Source organism: Penicillium subrubescens (genome assembly GCF_028828155.1).
Source record: "Penicillium subrubescens strain IBT 31985 chromosome Unknown utg000006l_segment0_segment0, whole genome shotgun sequence".
NCBI lineage: Eukaryota > Fungi > Ascomycota > Eurotiomycetes > Eurotiales > Aspergillaceae > Penicillium > Penicillium subrubescens.
Genome location: NW_026643156.1, coordinates 3,032,213 through 3,051,489, shown reverse-complemented (window position 1 = coordinate 3,051,489; position 19,277 = coordinate 3,032,213). Strand labels below are relative to the sequence as shown.

The 19,277-nt window shown below is 49.6% G+C and overlaps 4 protein-coding genes across 4 annotated transcripts; 2 read left to right on the top strand and 2 right to left on the bottom strand.

Moving 5' to 3' along the window:
- Window positions 1-1,519: 1,519 nt before the first annotated feature.
- Window positions 1,520-1,936, bottom strand: N7473_009625 (uncharacterized protein; the record flags this gene model as incomplete). Its single annotated transcript, XM_057155564.1, has 1 exon — window positions 1,520-1,936. The coding sequence occupies one exon, from the start codon at window positions 1,934-1,936 to the stop codon at window positions 1,520-1,522; it is 417 nt and encodes a 138-aa protein (XP_057006694.1).
- Window positions 1,937-12,849: 10,913 nt separating this feature from the next.
- N7473_009624 (macro domain-containing protein) lies at window positions 12,850-13,997 on the top strand (the record flags this gene model as incomplete). The annotated part of the gene is made up of 2 exons (XM_057155563.1): window positions 12,850-13,478; window positions 13,547-13,997. The coding sequence occupies 2 exons, from the start codon at window positions 12,850-12,852 to the stop codon at window positions 13,995-13,997; spliced, it is 1,080 nt and encodes a 359-aa protein (XP_057006693.1).
- A 400-nt stretch (window positions 13,998-14,397) lies between these two features.
- N7473_009623 (putative mitochondrial inner membrane protease subunit Imp2) lies at window positions 14,398-15,356 on the top strand (the record flags this gene model as incomplete). The annotated part of the gene is made up of 2 exons (XM_057155562.1): window positions 14,398-14,879; window positions 14,993-15,356. The coding sequence occupies 2 exons, from the start codon at window positions 14,398-14,400 to the stop codon at window positions 15,354-15,356; spliced, it is 846 nt and encodes a 281-aa protein (XP_057006692.1).
- A 271-nt stretch (window positions 15,357-15,627) lies between these two features.
- On the bottom strand, window positions 15,628-19,044 carry N7473_009622 (sporulation-specific 71 family protein; the record flags this gene model as incomplete). Its single annotated transcript, XM_057155561.1, has 3 exons — window positions 15,628-16,182; window positions 16,234-18,855; window positions 18,931-19,044. The coding sequence occupies 3 exons, from the start codon at window positions 19,042-19,044 to the stop codon at window positions 15,628-15,630; spliced, it is 3,291 nt and encodes a 1,096-aa protein (XP_057006691.1).
- Window positions 19,045-19,277: the final 233 nt, after the last annotated feature.

Below are 19,277 nucleotides of genomic sequence, written 5' to 3'. Positions count from 1 at the left end.
AATTTACCAAAGTGAAATCAGAAATATTCTCCCCCTTCGACGTCACTTCCCGACCGTACCGCCAAATCAGAGCCAGCAGAATGAAGATATAAACCTTTTATCACCACATCATGGTTCCATGGCATACAACAGGAAAGAAGAACGCCCAGTCGCCAAGGACGGAGTAGCCCGGCAACTTACCTACAAGTAATTAACAAGAACAAGAATATTATCATCAATATACATTCCAGGCTACGGAATTCAATAAACCCATCGCCATGAATCCATTTTTAACTATCTACAGTAAGCACCTCCCACTTACCCGATTGAGCCAGTTAACTTTCAGTGCCTTCCTAGTGATGTTTCTTCTTCTTCTCGGCGTCGACTTCCCTCTTTAGCATCATTCCCGATAATGAACTAGTTTAGACCCGCCAATGGCCGTCATCACCTCATGTTGTCGCGCATCGCCTTAAGCTTTGGATCGAGATCGGACCACACGGGACGTTACTGGTGAGATCGTGGTTGCGCGTGTCCGCTGCATCATCGAGATCGTAAATACTAAACACCAGGCCCATACCGTAGGTACTGGTACGGTATACAGACGGAGTACAATCATAATGGATACCCTAAACAAAACCAAAACACATGAATCAATATTCAAGACGATGCTAAACTTCGACTCGAATCGTGAAGTGCAACATCTCCGCGCTATGATCATCATATCACAGATAATAATGCTCCTTCGGAGAATTTATGTCCATTCACGATCATACAGTGACGTAAGAGTCCGCATCTACATCTCGATTGAAGGATTAAAAGGAGATTCGGCCCTTATGCCCGGGATGGCGCTGATGCCCATTGCCTTTCCCGGCCGCGTGCGTATCCAATCGTGGCATCGTGCAACCGTCCATGCACTGGGGCACCGCGAATCCGCGATATACGACTATGGAACAACCGGATCGTGGCTAAACTAGATCATGGGTCTGTCTCGGAGACCAGATTGTCATGGAAGGTTCTATTGACGGTTTAATCTATTTCTCTATATTAATCCGGCGATGCCGCGCTTGATTCTGTAGTAGGTGTAAGCTTATCGGAGGGAAAATTGAGAGAATAATCGAGAAATCAAGGATCGAGAAAAGCCTGACATGGTAGCACAGAAAACCCACATCCTAACTTCTTAGTATCATTCATTCTCCTTCCTCTATGATCGCATATTGTCGACATGCTACCAAACCTACTTTCTGTGGTCCCCCCTTTCCCGTTGTATTTTTTTCTTTTCGTTTTTTATTTTCTCCGTTTCGACCTGGCGAGTGTGGCACTGTGGCTCCTCCCCCTCTTAGTGGACCCCCCGGCCGTTAGCATGTCATACCCGACATCAGGGATCCTTTTCTGTGTTATTCTCCGCCCCTTGCCCAGGTCCAAGCACACTGGCACAGACGACAAAGACCATTTTAATCCTAGCAAGGCTACGAAGGCACTGACCGAGCTACAGAGTACAAACGGCATTGCCTAGCCTCGCTCTGCCTGCTCTCATCTATGACTAGCTCGTAGCTAGAACGCGCAAGTCTTCCTTTCCAGGCTCGACTCCGACAACACGGTAGCTTTCCCAGCCTCGTTCCGCGGCGGTAGCCCATCTGCAATGAGGATTCCTTGTTCGCTCTCCCTCCTTCTTCTCCCTCCCTGTGCTCAGTCGCGGGCTTGGTGCACAGACTCCAGGACCCATAGCGGGTGCATGGGCTAACGGTCGGTCCAAGGGCCAAAACGTCGGCCGGGCGGCTTCAGACTGGTCCAACGCCAAAGGTAATCGAGGTGAGATCTTCGGAACCTCTAACGGACTCTGTTGATCTGGGTTCAAAGGTGCTCTCTTGGCATGCAGTGGCCTCTGTGTGTTCGGTCTTTTCGCTGCCACTTGCGGCCTCTCTTGCACACCCCCTGCAGCCGTGGCTGGCTTAACCATGATGTACTATGCCCACTCTGCCGGGCCTGTACCCGGCGGCACCTCGTTGTACAGACATATACAGTACATACGAGGGACACATCTATACGCCCATCACAAGTAGCATCTGAATATATCCATGTCTACGTATCTATAGATGCTGGCTACGATACAACTTCAATGCGGTCGGCATGTAAATGCTTAGGGAGAAAAGTACGCAATACGATTGCAGATATGCCCGAAACAAAAAAGAAACGAAAAGCACTTGTCTCCAGCAGTCCACCAGCAAGCATCGGGGAACGGTAGCAGCAGACATGCATCGATCTCCAGGGCTGGACCACCTACCAGCTTCCTCCCCGGCGGGGATCCGACACCTTGGAGTAGGTCAGAATCCCAATTCTCGGAGGGCATGGAGACAAAGGATTTGTTGACGATGCGAGCAATCGATCTTCATCGGTAAGTCGCTACATCACGCAGAGCCGATCACAGTCCTGATCCAGCAAGCACCACCCGGATCGCACCATTTCAGCCACTACTCGATGCGTGCCGTGCACACCTGAGATTTAGTCGCATGCACGGTAGGTCACCTCGCCTTTGTGCCGAATTCAGATACGCCCCAAACTGCCCCATCCACCCCCTCCTCATCCTTCTCCTTCCCCTCCAAAACGATGGATTGAAAGCCTTTCCTAAAGGGTGACTCCACAACGTGCGTGCTCTAGCGCACCCGCAGCTCTCTTTCTCTCTCGGCTGGGCCGTTATCTCAGGAAGAGAGCTAATAGACGAGAGGGGAAGGGGGTTATTCCATCCTGACAAAAGTATCTAGATCATCTATGCAAGGTTCCCTCAAAGTAGGATCACCCAACAGACAGACCCGGATCCCGGATTTCCCCGCCGCATTAGCTTTCGATCTGGGCCATCGGAATCGTGACCGGCAGCCCGGTCACAGCAGTGTGGGCATGAGGTTGTACGAGATCAGATTACGGAGTACGGGAGTACGACCGCTGCGATTGGGTGCATTAGTCTCGAGCCCAGATGCAAAGAAGACCGAAAAGGACCCGCCTTCCCTTCTCTTCGATTGCCTTTCCCAAACCTGCTCGTATGGGAGGACTGAGTGCACATCAGAGTTTGATGCCCGGTTGCCTGGTTTCGGCAACCGTGCATCATTTCTGTATGATGGAGGTCGCTCGGCGTGCTCTGAATAAGATGAAGGGGTATGTAGAGGAGTGTGCGTTCCATTGCTAATACGTAGCTCACCGTGTCTTCATGGGGCGGAAACTGTTCGTAGGAGCGGAGCTATTGGCAGCAGGAGACTGGAGAAGGAGGAACTGTTACTACATACTATTATCCATACGATCTACAACTCCATTCTTCGAACGACTATCCAAGTACGGAGTATTGTCAGAGGGAATTGGAGGATTTTCCTGCGGGAACCATCAACGGATATCTTTCGCAGGTACTATCCACTTACTCTTTGCACAATACATAGTAGAACACCTTATGAGCACACCGCTTGCTATTGTTAACTGGAAAATTAGCCCAAGGCGGGACTCGGTAGTGGAGAAATGATGCGAATCCCCCTATACCCACGGTATCAAGAACAGACATGCAGAACTGCAGTATGTCCGGGGAATTTACCAATAACCATATACCCATAAGCTCAGATCCACCCACCCAGAAAGCTCCCCCCGGACAAAAAAAAGGTGACCAGATCGACTCAACTACCGACCCATGGGACGGGCCTCCGACAGAAAATTGCTGTTTTGGGTACAAGTTGGAGAGTGGACAGAAGCGAGCTAGTCAGAAAGGAGCGAGTCCCGAGAGAAAAAGATCCGATACGACTGGCCTGCGGCTGGGTCTTTCTTTTCTTGTGAATTCTCCAGGAATTGTGTAACTATGATACTCGCACGGGTTCGAGACGTAACAGACGAACAGAGCACAAACAGGGTATGGATAGATGGAGACGAAGGAAAATGATCGACATCGCGCTGGATAGAGAGAGGCGACACAGCGAGAAGGGGGGGCAAACCGTTAGGACCGTTTGGGTTCCGCCCTGAATGGCTTTGAGTGCTTGCGGTTTAGCGTGATAGACTAGCCAGATTGATGGCTAGTGTTCTGAGCAATTTGGCAGGATGAGTCGATTCGTTGACTGAGCAACTGAGCAACTGGACAAGTTGTATCCCTCAACGGACCACGGACTATGTTGATGACTCGACACTCGCGAATCAATAGGCCCCAAAATAACTCCTTGAACAAGTACTCCGTACTCTTTACTGGGTTAATTAAATAAACTTGTAGATACCCAAATACGGATTACAGTTACACAGTAACCTCGAGGGGGCCGTCCCAGCCTCCCTGAGAAGTGGAGTCTGACCTATCGCTAAGAGGACGATCAGATAATCCTAACCACAAAAGAAGATGAGCAGCGACGCCTTTGCTCAAGTTGGCAAGAGATTAAGATCCGATCCCAATTTTAGTCCGCCCTTCACATCCATCTTGTGTTGCAGATGCTGTCAATTGTTGACTCCATCGAACAACACACAAGAACTAAGTGGACAGGGAAATCATATCCCCTCGTTTCCTTTCAAGAAAGTCACGCCCGGAACACCGAATTGAAAAAAAGAGGAAAATTGACTATAATTGACTATGACTATTGTTATTATCATATCAATGGAAAAAAAAGACCGTGGTCGATCACAGTGGAATCCGCCCACATTCCAGCCTGCCAGTGTTGTATGCTGGCTGCTGTCCCCTCGCAGCGATGATCAAAGTAGGGAGTACAGTACTAATTTGAACATCCTCGGCCTCCAGAACACCGACCATAGAGAAGGGGAAGGGGTAATTACTACTGACAACTCTTCCAACCTACTAACCTGATAACCTGCTGTTTACCGTCATGACGATGTTAATGGCGACTAGCTCCTCTCCAGGAAGCGCGCCGCGAGGACAAGCTTTCGGATACAAGAGACCGCGGGAAGGGGTCCTGCCTTTTTCGTGAATCATTTATCTGATTTTCTTCATCTAAATATCAATGGCGTAGGGCTATGTACAAAGTACGATATCACCACTATACCCATCTTCTCGGGACAGACAATTGAGCCGCGCAGGATTGATTGTACTATTGCCCTTCAAAGCCCGGAGCCGACACCAGTTCAGCCAATTTCCAATCGACTACTCCGTACTGAGTTAGTAGCAGTTTGCTGACGTCCATGCATCCAATGCAATCTACTTAGCATACTGTACTAGTACGGAGGATTAACATCAGGAAGGAAGGGAAAAACAAAGACAAAGACAATGAAGCTCAAGGAGAGAAACAAAAAAGAAAAGAAACACAGGGTGGGGACTCCACTCTGCACGAAGGCCCAGGCGAGCGGCAGCACGGTTCATGCTCGCTACTCGACGCAGTCAAACCTCCGTTAGCAGGACCGTTCCGTGACGCCACAAAATGTCAGGGATCTGGGCCAAGCAAGCCCCTTCTCTTTGCCCTTAGACCTTTTGGCACCAGTCCAAAATTAGGTCCGCACGCGCCCCAATTTTCGACCGTAGCACTGGGTGCCAGGTGGGAAAAGGGGGGGTGGGGGAAAAGCGGGCTTGCTTCCAGTAGGCGTCACTGGGGCCTCGCTCGGGCTTGAAGTCTCCGAGGAGTGTGGATTTCTTCCGGTAATCAGTCCGATCTTTTAGAATCAAAACGAGTAATTTGACAGCTGGGCTGTCACAAAAGCAGGTATGCCAAAGAGGCATCACAAAGGAATTCGTCTACACTAGGGGGCGAAAGGAAATCTAGCTAGTCATGCAGTACGCCTATCTGATCTCAGGTTCGCAAAGCCTGATTCCTTTCTACTGGATAATAAACGATCGACTAATGACAGAAAAATAACGCGCATACAGTAGTACCTAGGATCGTGCAGGCCTCTTGTGTTCCGGGTCCGTGTGCCTGACACACTGACAGGCCAGGATCCTACGCCGACTAGATTGATTGGAGTCGTAACCTGGTCAGGAATGGGGAAGGGGACAGGTAATAGCTGCATCGCGACAGAACGGGATTTGTACCATAGTACTACAGTACCTACATCAATAAAGCGGGATATGAATCGTGTCTAGCGCTGCAATAATGGATGAGGCTACGCCTTTGCGATTTAATTTAAGAAGATAGTCTTTCATTGACTACATGTGTCCTCCGTACTACTGTAATTCTTTTTATTTCCTTTTTTCCTTCCCTTTGCCCCACTAGATTAAATTAACATCTCGATGTTTTTTCTCCCCGAATAACCAGGGTGGGATGGACCCCCGAACTCCTCATCGGGACCAACTAAAATATCAGATCTAGGTGCATCATGACGGCGCCATGCTAGAGGTACTTTATTGTATCATATTCGATGTTAAACTGTGTATCTTTGTTTCGGTACTATACTCGTACGCTCTCTAGACCATTTCGAAAGGATGGAACTAGTGTCAACGGTCCGGCTCTAGCCACATTACATACTTGTCCCTAATGCGTACGGAGTACGGAGTAGTACATACAACTAGTCAACTGCTGTACTCCATACTCCATGATCTAATTACCGACAGCCACCCGTCGGACGCACGTGAAGACCGGGGTGATAGGGCTCTATCGGTTCCAGTTCGAACCGCGATTAGTCTTGCCATGTACGATCCCAAAATTCATCATGGTGGCGAGTTTGCGAATGGTAGGGACCTGAAAGACATGTATACAACTATTTCATGACTGTGCATGATTCCGACGCTACAGTACCCCTTACCAGGGGGCGCTGAAGGCCAAACAAGTCTGGGTTTTGAAGGGAGGGGGTGTGTTAGAGCCACTGGCACTAAAGGTGATTCAACGGGCAGATTCTGCATGTTCCATTCTACAGTCCCAGCACACACGGGAAGAAACTTTGCTAAAGCGCTTTGCTTGCTATGTACCTCCTAGTTTCTTGATGCGACTGCTCCGTATACTACTCCGTGTCGTTGCTATATCCGCCGCTCTAGTCCCGAATCTGGACACTATACTAAGACATCTAAGACAACAACGGGAGAAGTAAGCCTAGTCCTATCAGCATGGTAATCCCCGATCTATCTTCCAAACAGAGCAGCAGCCCCGAGTCAACGGACCGCCCCCTGCGTCCGAAGCCTTGAATCATGTAATGTGGCTCTAGCTAGGAACTTCTATCGCCTTCTTGTGGAGAGCTTAGTGGCCCGACAGGATGGCACTTAGGAGACGGTACGGGAGAATCCCCATGGCGACAAGGGGGACCCATCATCGCACACGACAAGAAAAAAAAAACTGGGCCATGATGGCAAGCCGGACCGTTCCCAGACCCACTATTGATAGACCGCTTCGATCGGCGCGTGGAGGACACGGAGACTAATCATTAGTCAGATGAAAAGAAGGTCAGAATTTGAGGTTTTGATCAAGTGTAGGGCAAAGGACTTACTTCATCCGGAAAGTGGAGAGAGCTTCAGCTAGGACTGTACTGAAAGAACCCTCATTGCAAGGGCGATCCTACAGTCTGATCCTCTGATTATTCCACGCTTGAGTCGCTTGACAGACAGGCAAGATTGGCGCGTCCTCCTGCTGAGATTCCCAACCCGTGGGAGTGGGCTGGCCGTTTCTCCCCTGCTCCACGCCATCTTAGGCAATGGATCCGAAGGAAGGAATTCTCCGCCGACCCACTTGCTGAAGGACACCGTTTTGCTTCCATTTCACAAATCCCGAGGGCACCGGAGATTTCCCTTTTGATCCGTATAGGAAGATAAAGTGGACGACCAAGAGAGTATCACCAGGTCAGTGCAGTACATCAGTAGAACCTATCCGTCGTCGATTAACAAACACAGACAAAAGAAGAAAGAGGGGAGCAATGGTCAATGCTTTGGGCATGGAAATACACAGCGACATTACCGATTACTCAATCTCTACTTGGTGATTCGCTCACTATTATTTACAGCCACTTGGATCCTTTTGAATCCTTCAAGATCAATCTAAATCACCAACAGCCAATCGTACTACTTCCAAAGAAGCAGAAAAATTTTCCTCGAAAACATATCGCAGATCCACCTAAACACCGTTGAGCTTAACAGCAAAATACACCCTTCGTCCTTCTTTGGCCGGACAGTCAGAACCCACAAAATTCCCGCCCATTGCACATCCTGATCGACAAGCAAGCAAAGAAAGGCAACGGAGATAAGAAGCGGTAACCGAGGAGCTTTCTGTTGGACTAGTGACTACATAACCTCGCGACGGGACTCAATTTAACTGCTAAATGAGATCCGCCGCGAGTGGAGTCCGGGTGGATGCGACTATTGCTCCAGGTCTTCTAGGGCCCGTCTTCTAGAATATCAACATATCCAGTTCGCGCAGAAATAAATTGCGGCACGACAGACGAGGGCGGGCTACCTTAAAGGCGACTATTGAATCGGCCTTGTTTCTTTCTGTCTGGTTTGTCCGGTACAAACAAGTGGTATTGCTACCTACCCACTCCATCGCCACTAGTAAGTATCGTGCTTTTTTCCCACGATTGACTTCTGCACTCCCGTGTCTAGCAATGGATATGGAGCCAGTGGATTCTACGGAGTATAGATGTACAATGATATGGCGGTGGCGATGAATTGGATCGCGGTTCTCGCTGTCGTTACGGTATTTGTACTGTGAAGTCGGGGTTTGCTTGCATGATTCAAGCATCCGTGTCCTTTTCGGGCCGATTTTCGACTTTCGCTGACGTCTGAAAGGAGAGGGGGAAAAGAGGAGACCTATCAAAGCGGTGGACCAAGCAAGCAAGATTTTTACTGCATCCCTCGGTCCGACGGAAACAAAACGATATGGCGAATGAAGTCACGAATTTCATGTCTGTGGCGACGGTAGATCAGTTTCTCGCAAGCCACTGGAGTAAGCTAGTGGGTAAAAGGTAACGCAAAATACACCTAGACTAGAAAGAAGCGAAAGAGAAAAATCTGGTGATATACCTTGCAATGTGTAGGTAATGTGCTGGATTCGAGATGTGTAAGTCACCAATCAACTGTTCCATACTGAGTAGTGTGCTTCCTTTGCCGCTGGAGCCTGCATCTGACAGGCGGCTCGGATGTCCGCCATAGAGCGAAGCTATCTCTTAGACTTTTGTCCACAAAGTACGGAGTACATATAGCGGATTACATGTTGTTTTCTAGTCCCGGCCGAAAATAGACCTAGAAAACCCCGAGTATAGCCTCGGTCATGATCCGCAGTGCGTGTCTTATGGACCGGGATCCTTCCGGTAGTCATTGATGGTGCTTTTTTCTTCTCAAGGGTCCCATGCAGCTTTTTGCAGTGTTCATGCATTCCAAATTATTGACTGGGGTAATGACATAAAGCTGAATCAACGCTGAGAATGGACGTTTGATGTACGGAATACATGGATTGCACTCTCATTGGGGGGATTTGATGGCAAGTACAGGCTCCTAGCTGTAAACTGGTCTTTGCTTTTGTTCTTTGATAACCCTGGTAGATGTGATGCCGGGGTGACTTCCTAGTCGCAACATCCCGGCGAATCAGTTTAGCCTCGAAGTCCACATTAGGAGGGTTTGCCGGTATTGTTACGGGGCTCCTTGAATGGCACCAAGCACTATTGCAGTCTAGAACCGTAGTGGACGCTATGTAAACTCCCTCTATGCCCAGAGATCTTCTGTTCCTACTTCCACCATTTGTATGACAGGGATGTATTCCAAATCTGCGTCTGTCAAATGTGTACCTCCGTTGTCCACGACCTTTTTTTTAGCATTCAAGAGCACCACTAAGCAGCGAGCAGGGGATGATAGAATAACTATAAAGAATTGAATTGCATATGATCATCCATCTTGACGGTGAATGTTATGTTAAGAGTTACCATATGCAAGCTGCAGATGCGGGTTCCCAGCTACGTGTTTACGGCGGCATGTTTGACAGGTACTACTACAAGGGTATCTGCATTAGCGATCAGTCTAGACCGCTTTGAACACTAACCAAACGGATCCCAATGCTGCGGCAGGAAAAGGAGGGGGCCGTTGGTTTCAAAGAGAGAACAAAGAATAAGAAACTAGGGTGATATAGAGGCCCTGGAAACTGAGTTTTTGTGACAGCGGAGCTACCTGCGTGTCGGGATCGAGTCAGTGATTTGGAATCCAGAATCCAGTTCTAGGATCACTAAACGGGACAGATGCATATGGCACAGTATCTAACAAGTCAATTTTGCAATGCGGTTCATATTTTTAGATAGCTCAAGAAATAGCAATTTGAATCTATTGTCATACAGTACTTGAATTAGGCACTTTCTTTAGAATGCCTACTCTTCTAGCTCTACCGTACGTTGTCCTCCATACTTTAGGTTTCTCGGTCGCTAAATATGGCAGCGTTGAATCGCGACCAATGGGCGACATACAACGAGTATCCACACAAGGTGCGTCCGTTCCGGAGCCAGGGACGAGGTTTGACTCCACATGGAACCGAGGAACAGCTCAAAATGATCATAATAATGAGAAGCATCAAGGAAATGGAAGAAATCGAATTAAACAAGTTCCATCTCCATCTCTAGAATGTAGAATTACCTAGACTCGGTGGCTCCCATCCCATCCCCCATCCTCCACCTCTCCGACGCCACAAGAGCCCCCAATGGAGAAAAGAAGTTTCCAAGTCTCCAAAATCTCCTAACAGCAAGCCCCAGCATCGAGCTTGAGTTTCCTGGGATTCTGGGAACGCATCATAACCAATGACCGTCTCCGCAGACAAGATCGCTCGCTCCAACAGGAAGGAGACTCGTGGAACTAGTGGCCATCTGCGAAATGAGACCGATCCGTGCGATCGCCGGCGACAGCTCAACAGCCGAACGATCGGCAATCTTCAATCAAATCAACCAACGCGTTTTGCGACTAAAGAGCGCCGATCCATGGTTTTCACAAACGTCAAGTTTATGACAGCAAAACGGCTCTCGCTTTTTTGGATTTCCCCACTAATGCGCTCTCAACGATAACCTTTTTCGGTAGGGCTCGAGAGGACAAGAAAGAAAATGCTGGTGATGTGAAAGGGAAATAAAAGAGCGGGCTCCACCTGGTCAGCTTTGCGGAAAATGGGTCCTGCTGTTGGTATTCCCCGTAATAGGATCCCCGATGTCTCTTACTCTTTTGATCTGGCTTTTTCCTCGGCTTCTTTTGGCTCGTTCGGGTGGAAGTTGTTTTGGGAATAGTTGAATGACTTTCGATGTGAATCGTAAAACTAGTACATAGTACATAGTTGACTAGTAAGCTTCTCAGTGCCTGACTGGCCAACTTCTAAGCAAAAAAGGGTCAGCCAGGCCAAGAAATATCGACCTCTTGGCTCCATTCGTTCTACCCAGGTTCGTTCCCCGGTGGCTGGTTAATGTGGATGCTGATTTGAAAAGCCCCAGTGCGCACAGCAATGACACAGAAGTACAGAGTCCTCCAGTATGGTACCCCCAAATTCTCCACGATGCCAGCACAACCAGCACTACGGCAGGTCTGGGATCGCAAAGGATGATCTTCGGGTGGCTATCAAGCCGGTCTCGCCTCGGTGTCGGCCTCGCATCCGGAAACCCCCTCGTACTTTTAGTGCATGCGATGAGTCTACAACGATGAATACCCTTTCTGTACCAGGGTCTCGTCATGGCCTCTCTTCAGACAGGCAAGCCAAGACAGTATAGGATACTGCATATGTATTTGCACGGTGGAAGACAGCTTGATGACTGTGCTCCATTGCTCTCATTCTAGTATTCATGTGTTACCGAGGTCGTGTATTGGCAAAGCTCTCGTTCGCTGCGTACTTGCTTCCATCCATGACCCGCCATTACCCAGTTCCAACCGATGAGAGGAGGGGGCATGTCCGACGCTGGACATGTCTCTGAATGCCTCCAGTAAGTTTTGCTAAAGACCAGGGTCACCAAACCCCGAGCCTAGCCTGACAGTCCAGGCTGTCCCACCCAGTGTACTTTTGCTCCTTTGACCCATTGGTGGGCCTATGGAGCCCATTAGACTGGTACCACAGGGGTGAGCTCAACGGTTGGTTGGTTGAAGCTGGCAGTGGAGAGCAAGAAAGACAACGGAAGTCAATCAAGAACCGGCGGGCGCGATCAAGAAGGGCACATCTCTTTAGGTCGCGTGCAGATTGCATATGCAATGCAAGTTTCCTTATGGAGTTCCGGTCCGATCGATTCCATCAGCCTGAATCATAGCATCTCAGTCTCGGCGGTCCTTGTTCCCTTGTCACCGGGGAAGATGGCCCGTTGCAGAGGTTGTCTGTCCAGGCGTGGGGCGTTTGGGGGCCGTAGGAAACGTATGCTTCCTTTTTCATTAAGCTTTGCATGAAGGCGCTTGATGTCTATTTTTTGAGGTGTCTCAAAAATATGCAAAGTCGTGAACATTGCGGTAAGTAGCCGTTATGACAGCGGGCAGGTGCTCGATCTAGAGTAGTTTGACAGAGGCATAGACTGTGGTCTAGATGCATTGCTTGTGCAGTACGCATTTGAGGATTCCAGGGAGACTTCAATCGGGTTCCGTCCCTTTCTCGGGGTAGCTCCATACATGCCATCAAAGAGTGTGATCTGATTGCTGTGGTGAATTGGGGGTTGTCCTCTTTAAGTGGATGAATGTGTTAGTTGCTTGGCATCCGGACTCAACCGCACTGATAGTAGATCTGCAACAAAGTGAAGCCATGACAATGGACTCATGATATTCCCTTTTGCTTCAAAGGGATCTCCAGGTTGCAGACCGCAGATACCTGTGGTTGATTGCTTCATGTAAAGTGGAAGTGAGGTAGGAAGCTGTGCGACCGTATGTTATCAAACACGTGACTGTCGCGCTTATACGTCATTGTAGGTGAGTAGATTCTCTCTTTATCCAAACATCTCCCCAGCCAACGCTCTTTCCCTCCTCTCCCCTTCTCACTCCACCAAATCGAACTCAAGAGCTCACCTTCCAAGATGACTCTAGAAGTTCTTACATTATCCGACATTCCAACAGTGTCGTCTCTCTACCGGGATTTTGCCCTCGAAGAGAGGACTACTGAGCGGACCCCAGTGCAATCTTTCAACGACATCGTCTCAACCGTCCGCGTTGACATCACCAGGCTTGAGGTTGACTGCATCGTGAACGCCGCCAATACCTCACTGCTCGGCGGTGGCGGCGTAGATGGTGCTATCCACAGCGCTGCTGGCCGCCAGCTTACCAGGGAATGTGCTACCTTGGATGGATGTGATGTTGGTGATGCGAAGATCACTTCTGCGTACAGACTGCCTTGCGAAAAAGTCGTACACACTGTTGGTCCAATCTACCAAAAAGAGTTCAACAAGCATCCCCGGCGCCCCGAGATGCTACTTCGCTCTTGCTACCGCCGCAGTCTTGAGCTTGCAGTCGAGAATGATCTGAAGTCCATCGCGTTCGCGGCCATCAGTACCGGTATCTATGGCTATCCCAGCAAACGAGCTGCGTTTGCTGCTGCTGATGAGGTGCGGAAGTTCCTGGAGCAGCCAGGGAACAAGGACAAGCTGAAACGAGTGATCTTCTGCAACTACGAGAGGAAGGATGAGATTGCTTATGAGATGGTGCTTCCGTGAGTATCCTGGTTCTTTTATCACATCCTTCATTGGTGGAAACGTGTGAGCTAACAGCGATTTGCAGTAAAATCTTCCCACCCACGAAAAAGGACTTGGCTTCAGAGGAAGAGTCGGCCACCGAGACAGAAATGGCCCCCAAGGGAGCTATGGCTCCCGTGGACGACGTGACCTCCAAAGACGAGGGCGCTCCCAAAAACGACGCGGCCCCCAATGAAGACGAGTCTCGAAAAGACGACGAGGCCCCCATGGATGAACCAGCCACCACGAATGGCCTGTCTCTCAAGGAAGACTCGGGACCCAAACAAGACTCGGAAGCTATGGAAGACGTGACGTCCAATGTCAACATGGCTCCCACAAGCGACGTGGCCCCTGAGGAGGAACCAATCCCGATGGAAGAGCCGTCTCACAAGGAGGCTTTGAGTCCCAAGGAAGACTTGAAGTCGATAGAAGATGTGGCTTACAAGCACGAAGTGGCCTCCAAGGAAGACTTGGATTCCATAGCTAGCGCTCCATGAGGATAACGGCTTGGAGTTGGGGATACGCGCACCACTTTCTGACCTTGCTTTCACGTTTTCCCCCTCTTGGCATCTTTTTCCTTTTCATTTCTTTCTGATGAAAAGCGAACTCCCTTTTATTCCCTTTATTGCCTCTACAGTATGAGCTACGAATCATGATTGGATGCCCGCAAGATGAAATTTGGGCCTTAGGCCATTACACTAGAGCAAACAGTACAAACAGTCTTTATCACTTTATCAATTTCCAGTAATCAAATTATCAAGCAACCTCCGCGGTCTTCTACAGTATAAAACACTCTCACTATCAATATGCGCTCCTAGCTACAATTCCCTGACCTCAGACTAATCCCATCCTACCCTCCACCAACCATCCGCCCTTATTCCGCCCTCCCCCGCAAAAATGCAACCACCCGACCGAAAACCCCCAAGCTCAAACATGCGCGGCCTCAACCCAAAAGAAGCGAAATTTCTCGCTCAAAAAGGCAGACTTCCCTCAAAAGTGCCAACCCCTCTCCCAGATCCTCTACCAGCGCAAGCCTCAGTACCAGAACCAGCGGGTCCCAGTCTAGCCCGCAAAAGGCCCTTCCAATCCTTCTTCTCCAATTTCCGCCAACGCATCGCAGCTCTACCACGACCAATTCGGCTCATGGGTCGTACTGTTCGCGCTCTCGCCCCAGCCGTTCCTATCTGTCTCTTCTTCTCGGAGCATGTGATGCAAATAATGTGGGTTAGTGGGCCGTCGATGACGCCGTATTTGAACGAGGATTATGATCAGATGCATACGAAGAGTGATATTATACTGGTGAATATGTGGTCGATGCATCGGTTATTGCCTTGGAAGAATTATCGGAGGTTGGAGAGGGGGATGGTGGTTACATTTCGGTATGGATATGATATGCCTTTTGTCTGTTTTCGCGATATCGCCCGGATCGGATCAAGGCCGTCGCGCTCAAATTGTATCTCGAGACTAACCTTATACTCCCGTCCCCATCTAGATCACCCGCCAATCCCTCCCATGTCGCCGTCAAGCGCGTCGTCGGCCTCCCCGGTGATCGCATTACAACCCGTGAACCGTGCTTGAGACCTACGCAGATCGTTCCTTACAATCATGTCTGGTTGGAGGGCGATGCGCAGGATCCAGACAGGTCGATGGATAGCAATACCTATGGCCCCGTCAGTATCAGCCTAATCACCGGCCGGGTCATGGGTGTGCTGGGCCCCAGAATGCGTTGGTTAGATTGGACAACGTGGGAGTCTGGGAACGAGCCGGATAGTCACTTGGGACCCAATTATCGGCAGGAAGTTCGCGACCGCGTAGTGAAGGAGGCTGTTAAGTTGGAGAGACCGCCAGACTTTTGAATGGGACTTTGAATGAACGAGGGCGACTGTGAGGTGAGCACATCCTTGCAAGATAGCACCGGGACGCTGTCTACATTGTATATAAAGAACTCTCCCTGAGATACCACTGTACTATTAATATTCATCCGCGGCGTGTACTATGTATAGATGAATCAAAGAACCATGCCCAAAAACAAACCAACAAAGCCCCCGAAATGCTAGATGCGTGTGCGTGCTCGGGATGAAAGGCAAAAAAAAATGAGAAAAGGAGGCAAGAAGACAAAAATGGGTATCATAGAGAGACAATCCGAATATCGTCCTGCTTCTCCTGCTGCAAACGATCAATCTCCGACGAGATGCTCAACACCCACCGGTCCTTCTCGACACGGCTACGAGCCTTGAAAACAATCGTTCGACCATGTTTACCAAGTGCAGAAACATGTCGCAAAGTTCGGGTGGCTTTGCCCTTGGCACCTCTTTCTTCGGCACGGAAGTAGCTCTTGCGCAAAGGTTGCCAAACAACGAAAGTGATGGCCGAGTCCTCGTCGCGGCTAGTGAATGTATCTGACGCAAGATAGACTCGTGGGAGGGCGCGCAAGCCTGGGTTATTACTGTCGAATGTCTGATTGGCATAGAGCAGATCAGCCTCGGTTGCTAGACCAGAGTAGATGTAGCAGTCGCTTAGGTCGATGGTAGCATCGTGGTCTTGGTGAATATGCGGGATTTCAGCGCCATTGCGCTGGCGAAGTGTGCTCCGGAAGATGACGAGTTTGCCTGACGTGAGGATCACATGGCATTTGGCAAAAGTGGAGTGACGACGGGGTTTGCGGTAGAGTTGACCAGACATCTAATATGCTGTTAGTATGCATTTTTTGGAGCGCAGGTTTGCTTCCGTTACCTTAATTGGCCGACAGCCAGACAACGCACACATATTGTGTAAATGAGGAGATGTCTCGGCCTTTTTGACTTCCCACTTCTGTGCAAACTGGCCCATGATCGATTCCATTTCTTCGTCGATTTCCAAGAGCTTCAAGTTCCGCTGTCGCATGGCTTGAAGCTCAGTAGCGTCGTCGAAGCAGCGTGTTCTCCAGTACTTCACCAGTGCATCTAACCGCTTGACCCATTCGTCTCTCGTGGCGGCATCATAGGCTTGCAGGCGGATCACGAGACCATTCTCAAGCGCAAGTTCAAATGTCCGATCATGTTCGAACTCCTTAGTTGTACCGTCATCTCGGCGAGTGTCATTGGGCTCCGTGTGGAAATCCACAGCAGGTCCTTCTGAAATGTTCGGATCCGCAGGGGTGCTCCCATACTGCATGTTACGAACTGCACGGACTTTGCAAAGATCAATGTACCCATCAGCCTGGCCGATATTGTGCACATTTCTCTGCAGTTGGGCATAAGCCTCCTCGTCGTGCCGCTGAACAAATTCGGGGTTTCCATTGGTCAGCCACGTAATCTCGCCATCCTGAACGGGGTATGGCTCGATGTCCCAGGAAATTGGCATCTCTGCCATGATCTGACGAGCGGTTGGAATACTCGATTCTTCCTGCGGAGCTAGTCTTGGTGGTGTGGGTGGATATGCTTTGGCCGGTCGACAAAATAGAAGAAAGTGATCTTGAGAGTAGAAATACAGTCGTTTGAAGAACATCTTGTTCATCCGTTGGTGCAACCCCTTTTGTGATGTAAGTCGGATCAAAAAACCCTCGATTGGTGGAGGTTCCACTTCTTTGGCACCCGCACTTTTGGTTGCAGTAGGATAGTGATATCGTGGCCGAAGCTCAAGCTCGTGTGTTGACTGCATGGCGATGGATCCGTACATGTTCTCCTCATTGGCACCGAATATCCATTCCAGACGATCGTACCGCTTCCAGGCAAGGCCCATCCTCTCTGTTTTTGACCAAGTTTTGAGCACTTCGGACCACTCGGGGCGACCCTCGAGCATTTCAATGCAGCTTTTGATGATGGCAGCAGCAGCGAGCTTCTCGTGAGCTGCGGCTCGACTTAGGATTGTAGTGTGCCGTTTGTCATTGCTCTTCACACCAAGCTGTGCCTCTAGTTGATCAAATGGATGTTTGAACACCAGTGAAACACCCAGATCAGGGACGTTGATGGGGAGCTTGCTTGGACGCCGCCAGCCTAGTATCTGCCTAATGAATGTATACCACTCGGCGGCATGGACTGTGGACTTTGGGCGGACAATGTAGATTTTGGTGCCATGTCTGCAGGGATGCCAAATCACTATGGTCTTGTCGAGAGCCGAGTAAAGGTTGACCTTGGTGTCTTTGTGGTTTAGCCGCACTTCGTGGTACGGTTTTGACTTGTTGTGGGGACTCTGTGCATCGGGAATCACACGAGTCCGATACATTTGCAAGGCAAAGGGAGTATCATCAGTTGAACCTTTCCGACAAACGACAAGAAACTCTCGCCACTTATCCACGGTCCGAGTTTCCATTTTCAAGGAGTCATTTTCTGTGTAATCCTCTGGCAACGTATCTTGCATGGTCTCTTCAACAGAAACCAGCATTCTTTCAACTTTGATGATCTCCCCATCCTGTACTTGACGCCGACGTGGACGGTTTGCAGAAATCGTGCCCTGTGTTTTTGCAATTCGGGAGCGTAATCTCTGTTGCTTGTCCATGACATTGTCGTCTAGGTTGAATTTTGCCATCTTCTTGGTGATCTTTCGCTGTACAACTCCATCGCGTCTCGAATCATCCGGTTCCGAGTCATCTTCATTCTGAGGCTCCTGGCGGTCGAGTGTGAATCGAGATACGCCCGAGGCTTTACTCTTCATGCGTTTCGTATTTTTCGGTCTGGATTTGAGCAAGTGGGTGGTGGAATCAGCTTCACTCGGCACTGCAGACGAACTTGGTGCGATGGGACTCGCAGTGCTAGGCCCGGCAATCGTCAGGTGTTGCGATCTCTGGGGTTTGGGCCGCAGTGTAGGTGTCGATCCATTGGGCTGTATAGTTGACGACGTGCGGCCCGTGTCCACGCTGCTTGTAATATCCTCTCGTGCTGTCACGAATGATGAAGAGGCATCTATGCTGCCATATATATCGTCATTGTTTCTGATACCAACTTGTGCGCTTGCTCGAGGTGTTGCATCGGAGTCCTCTGCAGAAAACGATTCATCTGCAGACAGCGATTCGATGGCCTCTGTCTCCTCCGTGGGATGAGAGAGGGTGCGTAGCTCTCCTTGTGGCTCCTCGGCGCTCTCCTGGACATCCTCGGCGCTTTCATCTTCTGTCGCAGATTCCTCATTGGTATTACTCAGTGTAATGGCGACCTCTTCGTCCGAAGCTCGCGCAGGGGTCTCCGCATGGTCCAATTCTGGTTGGGTATAATGAGAGGTCACAGGGTCGACTGAGAACGAGAGCGTCTGCGATGTGTAGTTCTTGAACCGAAGTCGTGACCGATACCATGACTTGCGGTGTCCGTTAATCCAACCCTCCGGAATTGGTCCGATAAAGAAACGCCGACTGGTCATGTATAAATGATGAGCGGAGGCATGGCGCTACAATGTAGATTCGGCCAGTTAGTTTTTGGTATAAAATATTTTGTGGGGTTTCCATATTCAAAATGAACTTACCAGCTTTTGCTCCGTATGGGATCCTTCCTGCAAGCCCTGGTACTGCTCATTCTGCGATGCATTGGAGCTCTCTTCTAAGGGTGCCGACCCGTCGGGCTGGTCCGAGGCGCTCATGGCATTGGATGTATTACCTACCAGAAGTAGGATCGAATGGCCATGAACTGGACATGAAGAAAGAGAATCTCTTCGGCGGGGAAAGGGGGGCAAGTGGATCTTGGTATGATCGTCCCGGGCATAACAGGGCTCAATAGTAAGTTGCGATCGATCGAATGGAGATCAGGATACCAATGATGTAATGTGCAAACAGAGCAAATCAGCTCCAGTCTGTTTGTGCTATTTGTACTATT